This window comes from Tiliqua scincoides, chromosome 3 (assembly GCF_035046505.1).
Source record: "Tiliqua scincoides isolate rTilSci1 chromosome 3, rTilSci1.hap2, whole genome shotgun sequence".
Taxonomy (NCBI): domain Eukaryota; kingdom Metazoa; phylum Chordata; class Lepidosauria; order Squamata; family Scincidae; genus Tiliqua; species Tiliqua scincoides.
In genome coordinates, this window is record NC_089823.1 from 4,658,812 (window position 1) to 4,676,576 (window position 17,765).

Here is a 17,765-nt window from a genome sequence, read left to right on the forward strand (position 1 = left end):
AGCTGGAAAAGAAGCAGCAGGGGAGGGTTTCCAAGGGCAAAGGGTTCAATTTGCAGCTTAGAGGTCAGCCCTGATGCCCAGGAGCCCTGGTTGGCAACCTTCAGTCTCGAAAGACTATGGTATAAGCCTGCAGCACCCGGTATTCCCTGGCGGTCTCCCATCCAAGTACTAACCAGGCCTGACCCTGCTTAGCTTCCGAGTAGCTGCAGCAACTGTTACCTTGCACATGCCCGATCTCATAAGAGCACTTTAAGTGGACACAGACAGATGGAACCACTTCATACCAAGTCCACACAGCCCAGCACTGTGTACTCCAGTTGGCAGTGATGGAGGGAGGGGAAAAGAGGACTTCAGGCTTGCAGAAGCAATTTTATGACCACCCCACAGTCCACCAACTCAAACCGTTGCAAAGTCATGACTGGAAGGATGAAGCCACACTCTACTGCAGCAGTTTTCAACTGGCACGCTGCGGCACACTGGTGTGCCACGAGAGATTTGCAGGTGTGCCATGGAGTTTGCAGCACAGTGGTTGAAAATAGCTGAACAGCTCTGCCGGGTTCTGTCGCTGTCTCTAGGGCACTGTCTATAGTAACAAAGTGTCTATCCCTTTTCCTCCCCTGTAAGAAACAGTGATAGAACCCTGGAAGAGTCAGCTAGAAGTGACATCACAAGAGGTGAAAACCATAGAGAAGAACATAGAGGTCAGGGTTCCATGAGAAGAAAAACATTGAAAGTAGCTGCTCTACAAGGTGGCTCAAGGAGTAGAGCCAACTACCTCCTGCACTGGGATGACCTGCAGATACAGGTATGAATCCACATCTCAAGAGATCCTAATACAACCCTCTAAAACTGCTTATCAATGCAGCACGAAGACTCGGCCAAAGGCAAACCAAGTAATGCTCCCGTTTTACAGGTGAGCAAGACTGAGGCTGAGAGAGAAGTGATTAGCGCAGGAGATACTTGATTTGTTTCCTGGCCAGTTTAGCTGCAGCTATTAAACAACAGAAAGTCCATTTTGGATTGTCAATGCAAGAATCTTTATGTCACACCGCAGCTGGGAAGCCCTTCTCGCTAGATGGCACCAGCTTTATTATGGTGCTCTAACACTCATGCAGTACAGTACTGGTTCCTGGTCAATGAAGAGACCCTTCATTGAGAGACCCTAAGAACACCACTGCCTTCGGGAGTTGCCAATTGCATGGGGGACAATTCTAGAAGAAGGAGAAGATCTACTTCGTGAGCCAACTGGAAAGCTATTGAAGGCACACCTCTGCTTCTGAATACAGACCAAGAATGGAACTGGTTTAATGGCTATGACTTCCCCCAAAACAGACTTGGGAACTGTAGTTTTGGTGCAATGATATTCCTTGGATGGTTCTTCACAGAGCTACTATCCCAAAGGTCCAGTGCTTAGGTGGCCATTACAGCTAAGTAAGTCTGGTTTATGTATGGTATCTATGGCCCATAGATTAGGTTGCTGAAACAGAAGTCAAGAGTATGCCCACATCTTCGGAAGAGGCAAAAGGTGGGAAAGAAGAAGCCATTACCTACAGAATCGGCTCTTGCCCTGATGCAAACTTGGTTTTGCAACAGAAATTCTAAGCATGGACAAGAAATGCAAATGGACAAGAAAGCATGTTGACTCCAAGTTGGAAACCTGTGCCACAGCACATTGGTAGGGACGTCAACAGCTGGCCTGAAGATTCTGGCAATGGACTTGATATTGTTAGTTCCCCACTGCAGTTAGGATATTTATATTACCACTAGATCCAGACGGAGGAGATTACCGTAACCCCAACTGATGACTGTGAGCAGGCAGAAATGCAGTGGACCTCCACTAGAGGGCAGGAGCAACCAGCATCTCTTCCCATTTAAGAGAGTTTGATAAACTTGAAAATGATGACCCTTAAGGCAAACCAGGGTTCGCTGTTTAACCCCCTAATGTGTGACTTGCACTATGCTTGAACGTTCTTGGTTAAATGTATGTGTCTATCATTCGCTTCTCTGAGAACAAAGGTGATCAGGTGCAAGAGAGAACAGAACTCCCATATTTCAACAGCTATGCAGAGGTCATTTGCCATGCAGGGGAAGGTGTTGCTAATGGGAAAGAGCTCTTGAGATCCAAAACCCCTTCAGGGGCTGCTGGTCTGTTTCCAAGCACAACAGGCAGTGTTGATGCTCACCTTTACAGCCCAGGGCCACCTGGGTACTGCTTCCTCTCTAGTACCTGCCTATGCATCAGAAAGATAGGCATTCAAGGTCCTTTTCTGGGATGGGGAGGGGGCAGCCTCATTGTCCAAGGTTAGGTAGCCAGCAAGTGGGTCTTTTGTGGCTCCCTCTCCATGGAATGCCCAACTGCTGTCAAGTTTTCTGGTTTTTTAGCAGCCACTTAGACTTTTTTTGCGAGCTGAAACAGATTTTAAGTCATGTTCTGCTTTCCAATCAGTTGTTGATAATTTTTAGTTTTCTTTAGCCACAATGATAAAAACTCACACAGTGAGGCATAAATATTGTATTAAATAACTGTCTCTTCTATACAGTTGTCTTGCCCTCCTGCATAGGAGCTCCTTTCCATCTTTGCTCCTTTTTTCTCCTCTCAAAAGAAAACCACACTAAAACCAAAATGAAACTACAGGGACACAACATGCTGCAGATCAGGGCACAATCCATTTGTGGCTTCATCCATCATCTGAAAGACAAACAGACCACCCAAATGTGAAAAGGAAGCTTTTGGTGGGCACCCACCCACCCCTCTCCTGCTATTGAACAACTTGTCTGCAAATGCTTTGGTTTCTTTCCTTGAATAATTATTAGCTGATGATCATCTACAGTAGTGATATTTAACATTTTTCTTCTCATGGCAAGCTGACCTCTATGGTCTTTACCTCTTGTGATGTCACTTCCAGGAGACTCTTCCGGATTCTGCAGCTCTGTTTCTAGGGCTACTGTCTATAGCAACAAATTGTCTGTCCTTCTAGAAGACAGAGGGACAGACAATATGTTACTACCAACAGTTGCCCTAGAAACAGAGCTGCAGAACCTGGAAAAAATTTTCAGTGATTTTCAACTGCTGTGTTCCAAATTCCCGTGGTGCACATGCGGACCTTTCGTAGCACACCAATGTCCACAGCAGTCGAAAATAGCTGATCTTCAGCAGTAGGAAAAAGTGCAGCGTGCTTGAACAGTACAAACTGCAGATGAGATTGTTTTGCCAGTGAACATGTGTACATGTCCACTCTAGCCTGTATTGCTTTTACGTGCAGACTAGTGTTGAGCTGACAGACAACAGACAAAACCACAAACCAGCACAGTAATTGCAGGTAGCTGTATTGGTCCACTCAAAACAAGCCCAAAGCCTCTGTCTTATAATAACAGTTAGGACCAAGCAAGAGATGCAAAACTGTAAGCAACAAGCCCTTGACGTCTCCAGAACTTTTCATCGGTCTAAAGGACAAAAGGAGAGGGGAAGCATTAAGGAAAATGAGGGAAGCATTCAAACACCAAAATCTGCAATTTACTTGAAGGCAAGGCACTCTGCACATACTCAGAATGCTTGTCTTTATTATCAATGCGTATATAATATAAAGAACAATTCTCCATTGGCTGATGACAGGTTGAAGAAGAGAACTGATCTGGCTCAAAGAAAACGAGCATCGATTTGGACCAGGAAGAGTCTGGCTCAAATCCCCACTCAGGCACAGAGCTTGCTGGGGAACTTAGGCCAGTCACTTTGTCTCAGTCCAATCAACCTCACAGGGTTGTTGTGAAGATAAAGTAGGGGGAAGAGTCAAGTGCAGGTCTAAGGTCTTTGGGGGGAAGGGCGGGAAACAAATGCAAAAATTAAATCATTTCCCTTTCAGAAATGTAATATGTGGGACCTCCTGCCGGAATGCGCACTTTGCCCCTTCCTGCCCCCTCCCCACTTTGGAAAGGGTCCCCATTCATTGCTGAATGTGCTTGTGGTTGGCACTTGTTCTGTTATATAATGAGATTCCTGTGAGAGGAAGCCTTTCTTTAGAAGGAAACATTTTAATAAAACACACCTTGCTTCAGAAGCCAGCACAGGTCAGGCTTTTGCAGAATAAATGAATACAGAGTATGACAAGCAGGAAAGAGCCTTCGACAAGGTATAATTGCTGCACTAGGAGGGGGCAGAAAAGAACACAGGGATGCAGAAATAAAAGTTGAGCTAATATATGAGAAAATCTGCATTTTATTTTCTTGTACTGCGAGATGCCAAAAGGGCAGTGGATTCCTATAAAAGTAGACCACAGCTGAGCTGGAGGATGTCTGCAGAGGATTACTTAATGCACATATATAGCATTAAGAAAAATCTGCCTTCCTAAGAAAAGTAAAATTATGCAACCAAATTCCTGAATATTGTGCCTTGCACTGAATTCTAACCAGAATTCACAGTACACCTAACTTGAATTAGGAGTTGGGATTATTGTTAATTACACTTTTGTCCCCGTCATCCTCCAAGGAGTTGAGGTTGGTATGCTAGTTCTTTCCTCTCACCCACTTTACTTGCACAATAACCCGGTGAGACAATTAGGCAGGCCCAAAGTCAACCAGTGAATTCAACCTGGGTCTTCCCAATTCTAGTTCCACACTCTAACCACTCCCGAATCGGCCTTTTCAGCCACACTAGACGCTGTTCCAGAACCACCTTTCAGAGCGCGATACCACAGTCTTTCGAGACTGAAGGTTGCCAACTAACTCTAACCACTACACCACACTAGCTCTCCAGGAGGGTGAAAGATAAGGACGACTTGAGGGGATGGAATCAGAGTTGGAGGGGATCTTGAGATCATCTTGTCCAGATCTCAGCTCAGTGCAGGCAACTCCTACAGCATTCCGAACAGCTGGGCTTCCAATCCCTGCCTAAAAACTTCCAACAAGGGACTCCCACTATGGCTGAATAACCTTGACAGTGACGAAAGTCTTCTTTTCTTCTCCAGGTTGAACTGAGAATCCCATAACTGTTTCTCATAGGACTAGGTTTCTAGACCCTCTCACCATCTTTGTTGCCCTCAACAAGGACCCAGTCCAGAATTAGATACAGTATTCCAAGTTCAGTCTGAGTAGTGCAGAATTGAATGGTACTGTTCCTTGTTGTGATCTGGGCTCTCTGCTTATGTTGGTTTAAATTTCTCTCTCATATTTTCTGAATCTCTCCACCCAAAAAGGGACAGGAATAGGGAGGGGCTGAGGGGGGGTCTATAGCTATAAAGGGAACTGATGTCCTATTCTGGCACACTACTGTCAATCTCCATCCAGAACTTTTCTTGTTTGGAAACACTGACAGATTTTCAATCTTTTCTTTATGATCATAAGGGCTAGGAACTTGATTTTTAAAAAAGCAAAACCAAAATCAAAAGAAAGATAAGCAAAAAAGCAACCTTGGTTGAAGTCGGCCTTTCTCCCATATGGGTCATGACACATCTTTGTGACTTGCTAAACATGCTGCAATATGTTGTGAGTAGCGAACACCCCAAGGTGGGCTCAAATGAGGCTGAATTTAACTAGGGTCATCTTTACCTTCTGCCACAAGGATTCCCTGGATGCCAGTGAAGAGCAGGCTGCGATGAACCAGCAGTTCCCCACCTGGCCCTGGTGCAAATCATGGGAGCTGATGCCGTCCACAAAGAGGTGGGGATCATCACAGATGTCCTGCAAGGAGAGAGGAAGACAAAACCCATACAGTGAAGAAGTGAGCAGGGAACACTGCTCTGCTTTGACTCAGTATTAAGCTCTTAGAACCCTCTTTTCCTTGACGTTACAAGGTGTATCAAGCTATTCCCACCTGAAGATGGCACTTCACTTTGGTGGAGATAAATGCCTTTCAGCACTACATGATACAGCCCAGTCTGGCTTCTAGCAATGCTGTGTGCCACCTAAAATGAATTTCCAGCTTCGCTACTTTAAATACAATCACAGTCTTCTTTTACTTCTGCTCTCCACCTTACAAGGGACCTGTGTGTTCTGAGGAGTGCTACAGCAGAACAAAGGAACTGCTAGATTTTGTATTTTCCCAAAGTGGCTGTTGAGAGGGCAGCCAATATTGTTTTTTCTATCTCTGGATCCTGTGCGCACCATTAAATCAACATCTAGTGACTTAAGTCTGCACAACTCCTTGCAATGGAATGCAACAGTTTATAAACTGCAGATTTGGAGCTCCCACTCCATGCCCACTTTTCCTCCCCCCTTCTTTTGGTTTTATATCTATATCTATCACAAAAAATTTTGGAGAACTTCAGTTTGCTGCTCATGATTGTGGGTCATTTTGGTTATTCCCAATAAATACATATTTAGATTGAGGTTTTTGGTCCATTAGGAGAAATCTAGCTATGTACAATTTTTTTTAGGATTATTAAAAACCAGGAAGATCAAAAACTCAGGGAGAATTTAAGGAAAGCCCCTGCCCTGTTTTGGCTCTGAAGCAGCCCAGGATCAAAACTGACACTAGAACCAAAAGAAATGCTTGCCAGGGGGAAACTGGCACAGTCATTTATGGACTCCCCAGAGTGCTCCCTCGGCACAGCTCAGAGAGACAGCGGTTAACATTGTGGTGGGGCAGTATGGTGAGAAAAGCACTTCTAATTTACACAGCAGCACCAGCAGGGAAAATACCTCTTCTCTCTCTTGAAGGCAGACAGAACCAACAGCATCGATGCGATTGGACTCAGGACAACAGCTGGAAGACCCTGAAATGTCCTGTGCTGAATGCCAAATTCCTGTAATCCCTGACATGCAGTAAGACAAGCTTCTCGGCACAGAGGAGAGAACATCTGGCTAGGAAAATGCTGGCCAGGGAACTGGAGTCACCATTGGCCTGTTCTCCTCCGCCTTCAAACGGTCTATGAGTCCTCCAGTGCTCTGCTCAACTTTTGCAAGAAGACAAGGGAAAGCAAGCACAGTGGTGTCGCTGAAGAGAGGCTTCCCCAGAAACACCAGGGGCCCATGTAGGAAAAGCTGCAATTTTTCCAACAACACAGCTGTTTCTGGGCAATTCAGCAATCCCAAACCACACACAGGCTCATGCAAGCTTGGTCGTAAAGTTCCTGGCCCCAGACTGGACCAAGCAGATTAACATTGTGTTTGAAGGACCCCAGGTCTGACATCCACGCGGCAGCATCCAAGACGATTTGTAGCACCACTTCTCTAGAGTCAAAAGCCAAACTAGATATGACAGCAGGCGGGCCAGGATCAGAGCGCCCTGGCTTTTCTTAAAGAGAGAAACACAGCCATGAGAGGGTCCAATCTGGATCAGGGCTACAGAAGGGTAGGGGTTGTGCCTTTCTTCCCAGGTTTCCCAGTCCAAATCATGTACTTGCACATGTATACATACTTGCCCCTGAAGTCTTTTTTAACAAACACTGAAGTTAGTAGCCTATGTAAGGGCAGCCCTGATGGATCAGATCAACTCCATCAAGTCTACCATCCTGTTTCCAACAGCAGCCAAGCAGAAAACCCACAAGGAGAGAATGAAGGCAAGACCATGAAGACCCTATTATTTGACACCAGCAATTTGTATCCAGTGGCAATGGCGTATAAAGAGGGTGGCTGGGAGGGAGGCCCCGGGTGCCAGGTTGCAGGGGGGTGTCTGAGAGGCCACCCCAAGATGGTGGCGGCAGTGGGGGTGACCCTGGCTGCAGGTGCAATTTGGCTAGCGTTGGCTGCAGTCACACACAAGTGAAGCATGTTTATTAATATATTATATATATATGAAGTTACAAAGCTACACACACACGCATTATTACAAAGCTCGTATATGTATATATTAAATTCAATAAAAGAAAATGTTCACTGTCTGTGCTTCTTCTCTGACCATTATTATTATTCATTACTTTTCATATTATTCATGATTATTACTGAAAATAATTTTGTCATGGGGGGCCAAAAATTTATGGGTCCCTGGTGCCAAATGACCTTGGTACACCTCTGTTCGGTGGTACAGTGCCTCGGTTCATGGAGGTTCCATGGAGCTATCAGGGCTACCGGTAATTGACAGGCCTATTTTCTATGCATTTGTCTAGTCCCTGAAAATTTTGGCTAGGTCAAACAGGGCACAATGATTTATAAGGCTGTCAATTAATGAGATCTTCGTTGGACTGATAGTCATAACATAGACTCATTCATTAAATTTAAATTTGCACCTTACCAAAACTGCAGTATAGACAGCAGACACTGAAGGAAAATTACATGAACAAGAATCACCCCATGCTATTAGTTCATGAATACAATTACTTCTGCAACCTGACTCCAATTAAAGTCAGCTAAAACTTAAAGCAATTGATCAACTAATTAAAGCCTGCAGCCCTAATACCCCATACACTGTCTGACAATCTCGACTTGTTCATTCTCACAAGAATCCTTCAAAGGCAGGCTGCTATTGCTCCTGTTTTACAAATGGGAAACTGAGGCTGGAAGATAATAATGTGTATCCCAGAGGACACAAGATAGAGCATGAGGCTTGGGCTGCAATCCTAGACACCCTTTCCTGGGAATAAGTCCCACTGAATATAATGAGACTTACTTCTGAGCAGACATGCATGGGATTGTGTCCTAAATTAAAGCCAGATCATATTTGGTCTGGCTTAGCGAGCTGTCATTCAGAATCCCATCACAGCCCCCATCTTCCAGTCTACACACTGAATTGCTGAGGGCCAAACCATACACCCCCAATGAACATTTCCTCCTAACCGAACACCCCCACCCCCAATTCCATCCAATTAGGCATCTGATGGTACAGGTCAAGCCATCCATCACAGAGCAAGACAGATTCTCAGCGAGCTGGAACTGGTTCTCATTAAGGCATTTTACAAAAAGCAGACGCTCTGAGCTCTGCCACATACATCAGGCCATCCCAAAGAGGGGGATGCTACAAACACAACTGAATGTTCACAGCAAGGAAAGTTCATTGTATTGAAAATCATTCCAATTGCACTGAAAATGGAAATTTGTTGCATTGGAAACTTCGGTTTTTAAGCTTTGTTGCAAATCACCTTAAGAGGCATGACATAAAAGCTTCCTGCTGAGCTACTGTGCTACATGCCAGGATCAAGAAAGGGATAGAAAGAGAAGAATCTGTTCACTGTCTTGAACCGTGTGTAATTTTATGACTGTCTATAACACTCCCTCCTCCATTCTCTGCCTCTAAACTAAGAACTCCCAAAGGTCTGTAGCCTTTCCTTGTTGGGAGGAAGAAAAAGAGAGTGAGCAAGCAGTGGGCTGGCTCAGCAGAGATTCACTGGTGCATCACCAGTTAAAGGCAACAATTTTCAACCAGTATGCCGTGGCACGCTGGTGTGCTGCAGAAGGTAAGAGCAGAGCAGCTGAAAATCCCTAAAACACTCTTCTTGGTTCTATTTCTAGGGCGAACTGTAGTAAAGAATTGTCTGTTCCTTCTTCCTCCACTGGCAGATGGCATTGTTACAGACCGTTTGCCCTAAAAATAGAGCTGCAGAACCTGGAAGAGTTCCGCAGAAGCTGGAAGTGACATCACATGAGACAAAGACCACAGAGGTCAGCATACAAATGTTGAAAATTGTGAGTTAAGGGTTGGGCAGCATTTGGTCTACTGTCACAAGTGCTGGGAGGTCCTGTGCTGGTCCTGACTACACTAGATTTGTAAAGACATTGTGATAGTACTTCCATGGGACTTGGATGGACACACACAGACACACAAATCATGATTCTATGCAACAACTGTACACAAATGTATTTTGTTGTGCACAGACAGGCTGAGACTCTGCTATTTGCCATATGCACATCAGTAGCAGAGTGTGGGTGGAGCGGAATAGATATTGGACCACAGAGTACTGCAGAGTCCTGCATCTGCATCAAGCTCCAGCCTGTACCCAGGACATGAGGGAAGGTCACTCAGTGGTGTTGCTAGGGGGTGTGTGGTCCACATTGGGTGATGTGCACTTGGGAGGGGTGACACCACGTAGTGACCATAATTGCTAAACTCATGGTTTGTAGGAATAGATGTTGGCAACCTTCAGTCTTGAAAGACTCTGGTATCGCGCTCTGAATGGTGGTTCTGGAACAGCGTCTAGTGTGGCTGAAAATGCCGATTCGGGAGTGACAATCCCTTCCACACTGGCAACAAGTGTAGTCTGTCCCTGGTCTGTCTCCCTGGCTATGGGCCTTCCTTCTTTGCCTCTTAGCCTCAGACTGTTGGCCAAGTGTCTCTTCGAACTGGGAAAGGCCATGCTGCACAGCCTGCCTCCAAGTGGGCCGCTCAGAGGCCAGGGTTTCCCACCTGTTGAGGTCCATTCCTAAGGCTTTCAGATCCCTCTTGCAGATATCCTTGTTGCGCAGCTGTGGTCTACCCATAGGGTGCTTTCCCTGCACAAGTTCTCCATAGAGGAGATCCTTTGGGATCCAACCATCGCCCATTCTCACGACATGACCAAGCCAACGCAGGTGTCTCTGTTTCAGCACTGTATACACGCTGGGGATTCCAGCTCGTTCCAGGACTGTGTTGTTTGGAACTTTGTCCTGCCAGGTGATCAGGTGATACTGAGGATGTGTCAGAGGCAGCGCATGTGGAAAGCGTTCAGTTTCCTCTCCTGTTGTGAGTGATGGGTCCATGACTCGCTGCAGTACAGAAGTGTACTCAGGACGCAAGCTCTGTAGACCTGGATCTTGGTATGTTCCGTCAGCTTCTTGTTGGACCAGACTCTCTTTGTGAGTCTAGAAAACGTGGTAGCTGCTTTACCGATGCGTTTGTTTAGCTTGGTATCCAGAGAAAGAGTGTCGAGGATTGTTGAGCCAAGGTACACAAAGTCATGGACAACCTCCAGTTCATGTGCAGAGACTGCAATGCAGGGAGGTGAGTCCACATCCTGAACCATGACCTGTGTTTTCTTCAGGCTGATACATTTCAGATGGACTTTGGACTTTGCTCTCAGTCTGGAATAATACCATCACGTTGTAGGAATAATACGATCACGTTATATACCAGTGTTTCTCGAACTGTGGATCAGGACTCACTAGGCGGGTTGTGAACCAATTTCAGGTGGGTCCCCACTCATTTCAATATTTTATTTTTAATATTTTTGACTTCATGCTACCTGACTGCATTCGGGGGAAATGTTACAGATCTGTACTTTTTACAGGCTACTAAGTCTATGCTTTTAACAATGATAGTCAATGGGGCTTACAAAGTGCGGGTAGAATTGCGGCCAGGAAGGGCTGGAAAAAGCCCCTGAGTGAAACCCTGGAGAACTGCTGCCAGTCTGGGTCTGCAACATTGTGGTCTCTATGCTAACAGTCTGACTCAGCCAGGCAGCTTTCTCTCTTCTTACACCAGTCTGTAAACAGAAACACCTCTAGCGCACACCTCAACCTCCAACTAAATGTGCTTCCTTCCCCTTTTTACACTCTGCTTCTCTGCCCACTACTCAGTTGCACATACGCTGTGGTGCGAAGGCAGGAATGGATTTTGCTGCCAGCCTCTGATACTCTTGTTCGTTTTCATCCATGCATGAAACCACTCAAATTAACACCCTGCACAGCCCTTCGCTCAGCTGAGCTGTGCAGCTTACTGATAACACGGCTCCGCTTTGATGCCCATGGAACTAACCTTGGCCTCCCTCTTGCGGGCAGCAGGGCGAGCCGAACAGCGGAAGGATGCTCAGCACACATTGATCCGCAGCAGCATCTCTGCAGCTATGTGGGTCCACAGGTGACCTCAGTTCTCAGGACACGCAGTGCTAGTGCCTGAGCCACTGTTGACCTGGCATCAGATCAGATCCGCTTCAGTCTTTGGAATTGTGCACACTGGCCTTCATTTGAAAAGTGGTAGAGCAACAACCTGCTCTACCTACTCAGATCAGGCCCAAGGACATCTGGGTTCAAATCTCTGTGCTCACTGGGTGGTCCCAAGTCACTTATTCTGTCTCAGTCTAGTCTGCCTCAAAAGTGAGTTAGACAAAATGCTTGGGACCCAGGTCTGCTCTAGCCCCCTTACTGAGGTTAAGCAGGTCTGGATGTGACCTTAATTCCACTATGGGAGAAAAGCAGGACGTAAATTAACTATCCATCTTATGGGCAACTTTGAAATACCTCAAAGACAATACTTTTGTCTTGTTTTACAGACAAAAAGAAAGATGTCTTTTTTTATGTCTCACATGTCAGCATGTGAGTAATTTGTGGAACTCTTTGCCACAGACTGTTGTGATGGTATTTGGCCTAGATGCCCTTCAAAACGGGATTAGATGGATTTGTGGAGGAAATGTCCATCACAGGGAACAACTACGTAATAACAATTGTATGCAACAACTACGGCTTCAGAGGTAGCCCATCTCTGAATGGCAGGTGCAAGGGAATGGCTACTAGATTCAGGTATCTTGCTGTCCGTGCGCTTCTAGAGGCATCTGGTGGGCCACTGTGAACTTCAGGAAGCTGGATGAGATGGGCCCTTGGCTTGATCCAGCAGGGATCTTATGTGTGTTTTCTATTTAAAAATATTATACACTAGAAAAAGCTGAATTACGTGATCTCAATACATTATGTAATTTGCATAATTTTGCCATTGTTACAGCATAACGTCTTTGGGTTTTGCAAGAGGCACTGAAATCCCACCTCCAATCACTGACACTCTGTCTTGCATGGGGGTTTGCACCAGACACCACCTACATGCTTTCATGCACCCCTGTGTACCCCATAACCATTTCCTGTTTTGTTGTTTTTTCGAACCGGGGATTTTTTAAACATAATATTTAACCTCACAGATTAAACTGCAGGAAGAGTGGCAACTCCTGTATATTGACTGCCTGGAAAGGCAGTTCTGGGGTGGGTGAAGGAGGAGTTTGCTGGCACTGTGTCCATTTCTAGAGCCCAGAGCTAAGGAGATGCCTGTCCACTCTGGATGCCCATCCACATGCAAGTGTGTTAGTGGGCAACATCAGAATCTCTCAAAAGGCAATAGAGTGGCATAGCTAGAGGGGTGCAAAGCAATAAGTTTTGCAGGGTGCCTGACTGCAGTGTGCAAGTGGCCCCTCCCCCTCCATTTTGCTCCCATCACCCAGAATGGCTCCATTTTGCTCTCACCGCCTGGAATGGCTTCGAAGGGGAAGGGCCGCTTGCAAGCTGCAGTTAGGCGCTCTGCAAAACTTAGTGCTTTGCACTAGCTACATCACTGAGACAATAAATGTCCTTCCAGAAAGATTTCTTCTGATGCCCAACTGTCAGTGGTCCGGTAACATTTCAGAATGAGTACAAAGATTAAAAAGATGCCCCAAGCAGTTGAGCCAAGAAGCCTTGCAGTACCCAGATATCTTGGCAGGACTCGCAGGGGCAAAAGAGAGTTGCGTTACTGGCTGGTTTCTGGCTGTTGGTTGATCATCCCTGACCTAAAGCAACAGCCCCCCAACAGCAGCTTATACACACTTTATCTTGAAAACTGCAAGGAAGGAGATGCCAAAAATCTCTCCCAGTAGCTCAGTCATGAAAAGCGAAACAGGAACAATGTTTGATCAGAAACAGACAGCAGAAAACAGACAGCAAGCATGACCCTTTCTCTCCCAGGACAGCTTGAAAATCTGCTTCAAACAAGCCTTATCCATAGGTTTGAGAGAGCTTCAGAATCCCCCAAGCCCTCTGAAATCATGATCCCATTAGCTATTCAGCCACTCTGTGCATTAACACTGGATAGTAAATCGTAGGCAACATTTGCTAGATAAGCAATGGCAAAATTTACTGTCTAGCGAGAGACAGAGATAGTGGAAGCTCTCAATTATCATCAAAGCTAAGACTGCGGAGAGGGACTCCCTGGGAGTCAAGCACCAGCGCTAGCTGCTTGCAGATTAACATTCATTTCAAGTTTCTAGCCCACCTTGACCAACACTTTATGGGAGCTAGAACCCACCAAACTCAGCACACAAAGGCAAAGCCCTTTGCATCACTGCATCAGTTCAGCCCATCTTTTAGTATGTTTTAGCACCAGCACTGCTCTTTTAAAAATAATAGGCACACAATGCTATATTTAATGTGCCACTGTGCGAGAAATTGATACACATGAATTCATACAAGAAAGTCTGCTACACTAAGGGACAGAAAACAAAGTCTGTTCCTACTTATAGGCCAGAAATCAGAAGTCTGAGATTTATGGCAAAAAATGGTTAATTGCATAGAATTAAGGAAGGCAGAATCTTAAATTTCCAAGTTTGAAAAAATTTTCAAAACCCTATTAGCCGCCAAAGGCCTCCTAAAGGGGAAAAATGATGCTACCCAGTTGTTGGAGAAAACAACCCCTTTGCCAGCTGACCCTGGAATGAACCAGTTATCTCCTGGCAGCATTAACACAGCCCACGCTTAGCTTTTCTGCTGCGTAAATGACTAACTCGGTCTATTGAGGACAAGCTCTCGAGGTCCCCGCTGCAGAGGCCAGTTCAGCCCAGCTGAGGTCCTGATCTCCTCCTTGACATGACAGATATTTGCAAAGCTGGAGATGCTCCAAGAAGGCAGATTGAGAGGGATATCAAGGCCCAACAGATAATCCTAAAACAGGCCACAAAGGCAACTTGCTAGGAAAAAGCGTCTAGTAGCAAAAGCCAAGGGCCCAGTCCAGTGATTTTCAACCAGTATGCTATGCAAGTTTGGATCCTAGCAGCTGAAAAATTGCTGAAAAACTCTTCCAGGTTCTGCAGCTTTACTTTTAGGGCAACTGCCTGTAGTAATGAATTGTCTGCCCCTCGTCCTTTGCCAGCTGTGCCCTAGAAACAGAGCAGCAGAACGTGGAAGTGTCTTCTGGAATCATAAGAACATAAGAACAGCCCCACTGGATCAGGCCATAGGCCCATCTAGTCCAGCTTCATGTATCTCACAGCGGCCCACCAAATGCCCCAGGGAGCACACCAGATAACAAGAAACCTCATCCTGGTGCCCTCCCTTGCATCTGGCATTCTGACTTAACCCATTTCTAAAATCAGGAGGTTGCACATACACATCATGGCTTGTAACCCGTAATGGATTTTTCCTTCAGAAACCTGTCCAATCCCCTTTTAAAGGTGTCCAGGCCAGATGCCGTCACCACATCCTGTGGCAAGGAGTTCCACAGACCAACCACACGCTGAGTAAAGAAATAACACGCTGAGTAAAGAAATCCAGAAGTGACATTGAAAAAGGCAAAGATCACAGAGGTCAGGGTGCCTTTAAAAGAAAATCACTGGTCTAATACCAAGTTAGGGCACAAGCCCCCTGTTGAGATGCACAGCTCTCTCCGGCTACTTCTCATGTGATTTTCTTTGGTTCTGCCCACTCCTTGATCCCCTTGCGGCCCAAGTTCCCATTCTTACATCGTCTGCTGCCAAAGTTCCTATTCTATACAACAGAGGATATCTGCAGCCATAGCTTTTAACCATTGCTGCCGCTCCAGTCTGGGAAACGGCTCAGCCACCTGCATTTCTGTTAGTAACAAGGTTCTGTAATTAATGCCCTGTCCTCCTCCCCATTTTCCTGTATTTTTGGACACTGTTCACCTTGACGAAACCCCTCTGATGATGCAGAGCCATCATTTTGCCGGTAGGCTTTGTCCTTTATCTGTGTGGAATTCCATTACTAGAGGGAGAACGCCTGGGTTTGTGGATTGGGTGCCTCTTCCAGTCTGGAATGACTACCCCCCCCCCCCAAGGATGGGAGTGTGCATTGCTACTGGACATCTAGGTTGAGGGGATGGGATGGCGTGACCAGGTGGGTACCATTCCGCCAATCAGGTAACTTTATGACATCATCCCAGCAAGGCAACATACCCAACAACACACAGGAAATTCATCCTTTTCTGCCAGCTGCCTGAGTGACTCATTCATTGGGTGCTCAGAGAAGAATCCACATCCTCACCTGCACTGCAAGGACTGGGGATTCCTTGAGCAATATCAGTCGCTTAAGCTAGGGATCGTCTAGCTCGGGGGTGTCAAACTCATTTCATACAGCAGGCCAAATAGCATTCACGATGCCTGCTGAGGTCTGGAAGGGACATCACTGTGCAATTGGTGCCATCAAGGAATGCTCAGAGATTGCGCTGCAGTAGCCTAGTCTGAAGCTGGCTAAGGCATGGATTACAGCAGGGGTGCTCAATAGGTGGATCGCGATCTACCGGTAGATCGCGAGGCAAAATGAGTAGATCGCAGAGTCCTGTCTCTCCAAACTGTTAATATGTCAGTTTCGTCTAGTGACTAGACGAAACTGACATATTTAGCTGACACTAAACCGAAACTGACACTTTAGCTGCTCTTCAGGCATGCAGCAACAAAACTGACGAAACTGACTAGACTCCAGCAGGGGCTCCATACATTAAAGGGGGTGTCTGTCAGACGCTTCCTTCCCCCCTGGTAGATCTCTGGGCCTTGCTGGGCTTCAAAGTAGCTCTCGAGCCAAAAAAGTGTGAGCACCCCTGGATTACAGTAATAAGCTTTTATAAACTGCACTCTGAGGGCTCATCGTGATTTGACAGGGACTCTCAGCATTCTTTGCAACAATGCTGGAAGGCATCCTAGAATCACCGAAATTTTGCAGATGTGGGGGGGGGCCTGAGAAAGGAGCAGAGGGCCTAAGGGAACATAGTGAGCATGTGGCTGAAGTGCAACTGGAGGTGGGGAATTTCCATCCCAGGTCTTTGGCCACCCCTCCCTCATGCCTGCCCTTATCGCTCAGAAAGGCACTGGCCTTTTGGAAGGAACTTCCTGACTACAGCTGTGCTTCTTGCCAAAGCCCAAAGAGGACATTCCCCCTTTGCACCTGAAATTGCTTCCCCGCTTATCTTGTTTTCCCTCTGTGCGCTCAGTCCTGCTGAGCTCTCTTTAATAATATTTTCTTCCACCCCGCCCAGTGGCATCGCTAGGGTTTGCGTCACCCAGTGCGGGAAGCCTGCGCATCACCCCATGTAGTGGGCAGGGCAACGCCCCAGGTGGCCTGGTGAGGTACCATCTGGTTTTTTGGCTGCACCTTTTGTTAGAACACAGATATTTCAATGTGGATTGTTTCACTGCATTCTGCATGAAATTACACATTGACTGATACATAACATGATGGCCTTACTCCTCCAAATTCGGATTTTAGTGATTTTGAAAACCTGTAGTCACACACACCCATGTCAACTTACTAACACCTTACTGCAGCAGTTCTCAAACCTTTAGCGCTGGGACCCACTTTTTAGAATGACAATCTGTCCAGGACCCATTGGAAGTGATGTCATGGCCAGAAGTGACATCATCAAGCAAATTAAAATAAATAATTGTAAATAGTTAAATTAAAATAAAATAATTAAATAAGGGGGAGCCAGTCCTGTTCCACCAAGTGAATCTACTCTGCAGTAAGTCCTATTGTGGTCAATGGGGCTTACTCTCAGGAACGTGTGGGTTGAATTGCAGCCTGTGAGCCCAATCTTATGCATGTCTACTCTGAAGTAAGTCCCACAGTGGTCAATGGAGCTTACTCTGTAGTCTGCCTGCAATAACAACCCCACAAAAGAATCAGTGAGATTTCCAGCCCTCCCAGTCCCCAGTTTAAAGTTCTTCCATTTCAGGCACATCAGAATAAAGACCCTCCTGGCTTTGCAAGTGCAAAATAGAAAACGTTTCCCTCAAGCCTCTTTTTTGTCCTTTTTAGTGGGGGGGGGGGGAGGGAGGCTGCCTTCTGGAGCATCTCCAGCTCCATCGGATCAGGATCCTTCTGGTGTCCTCACATTCCCCTTTGCCTGGCCTGACCACCAGCCAAGGCATGTCTGCCTACTCGCGATTAAACTCGACTGTAAG

The 17,765-nt window shown here is 46.2% G+C and overlaps 1 protein-coding gene across 3 annotated transcripts in view; it reads right to left on the bottom strand.

The window, feature by feature from the left end:
• The window catches only part of CAPN5 (calpain 5), a 91,086-nt gene that overhangs the window by 42,543 nt on the left and 30,778 nt on the right, over positions 1-17,765 (bottom strand). For all 3 annotated transcript variants that reach the window (XM_066621716.1, XM_066621717.1, XM_066621718.1), the window contains one exon: positions 5,542-5,673. In XM_066621716.1, coding sequence (XP_066477813.1) covers positions 5,542-5,673 — 132 coding nt within the window. The remainder of the gene's footprint in view (positions 1-5,541; positions 5,674-17,765) is intronic.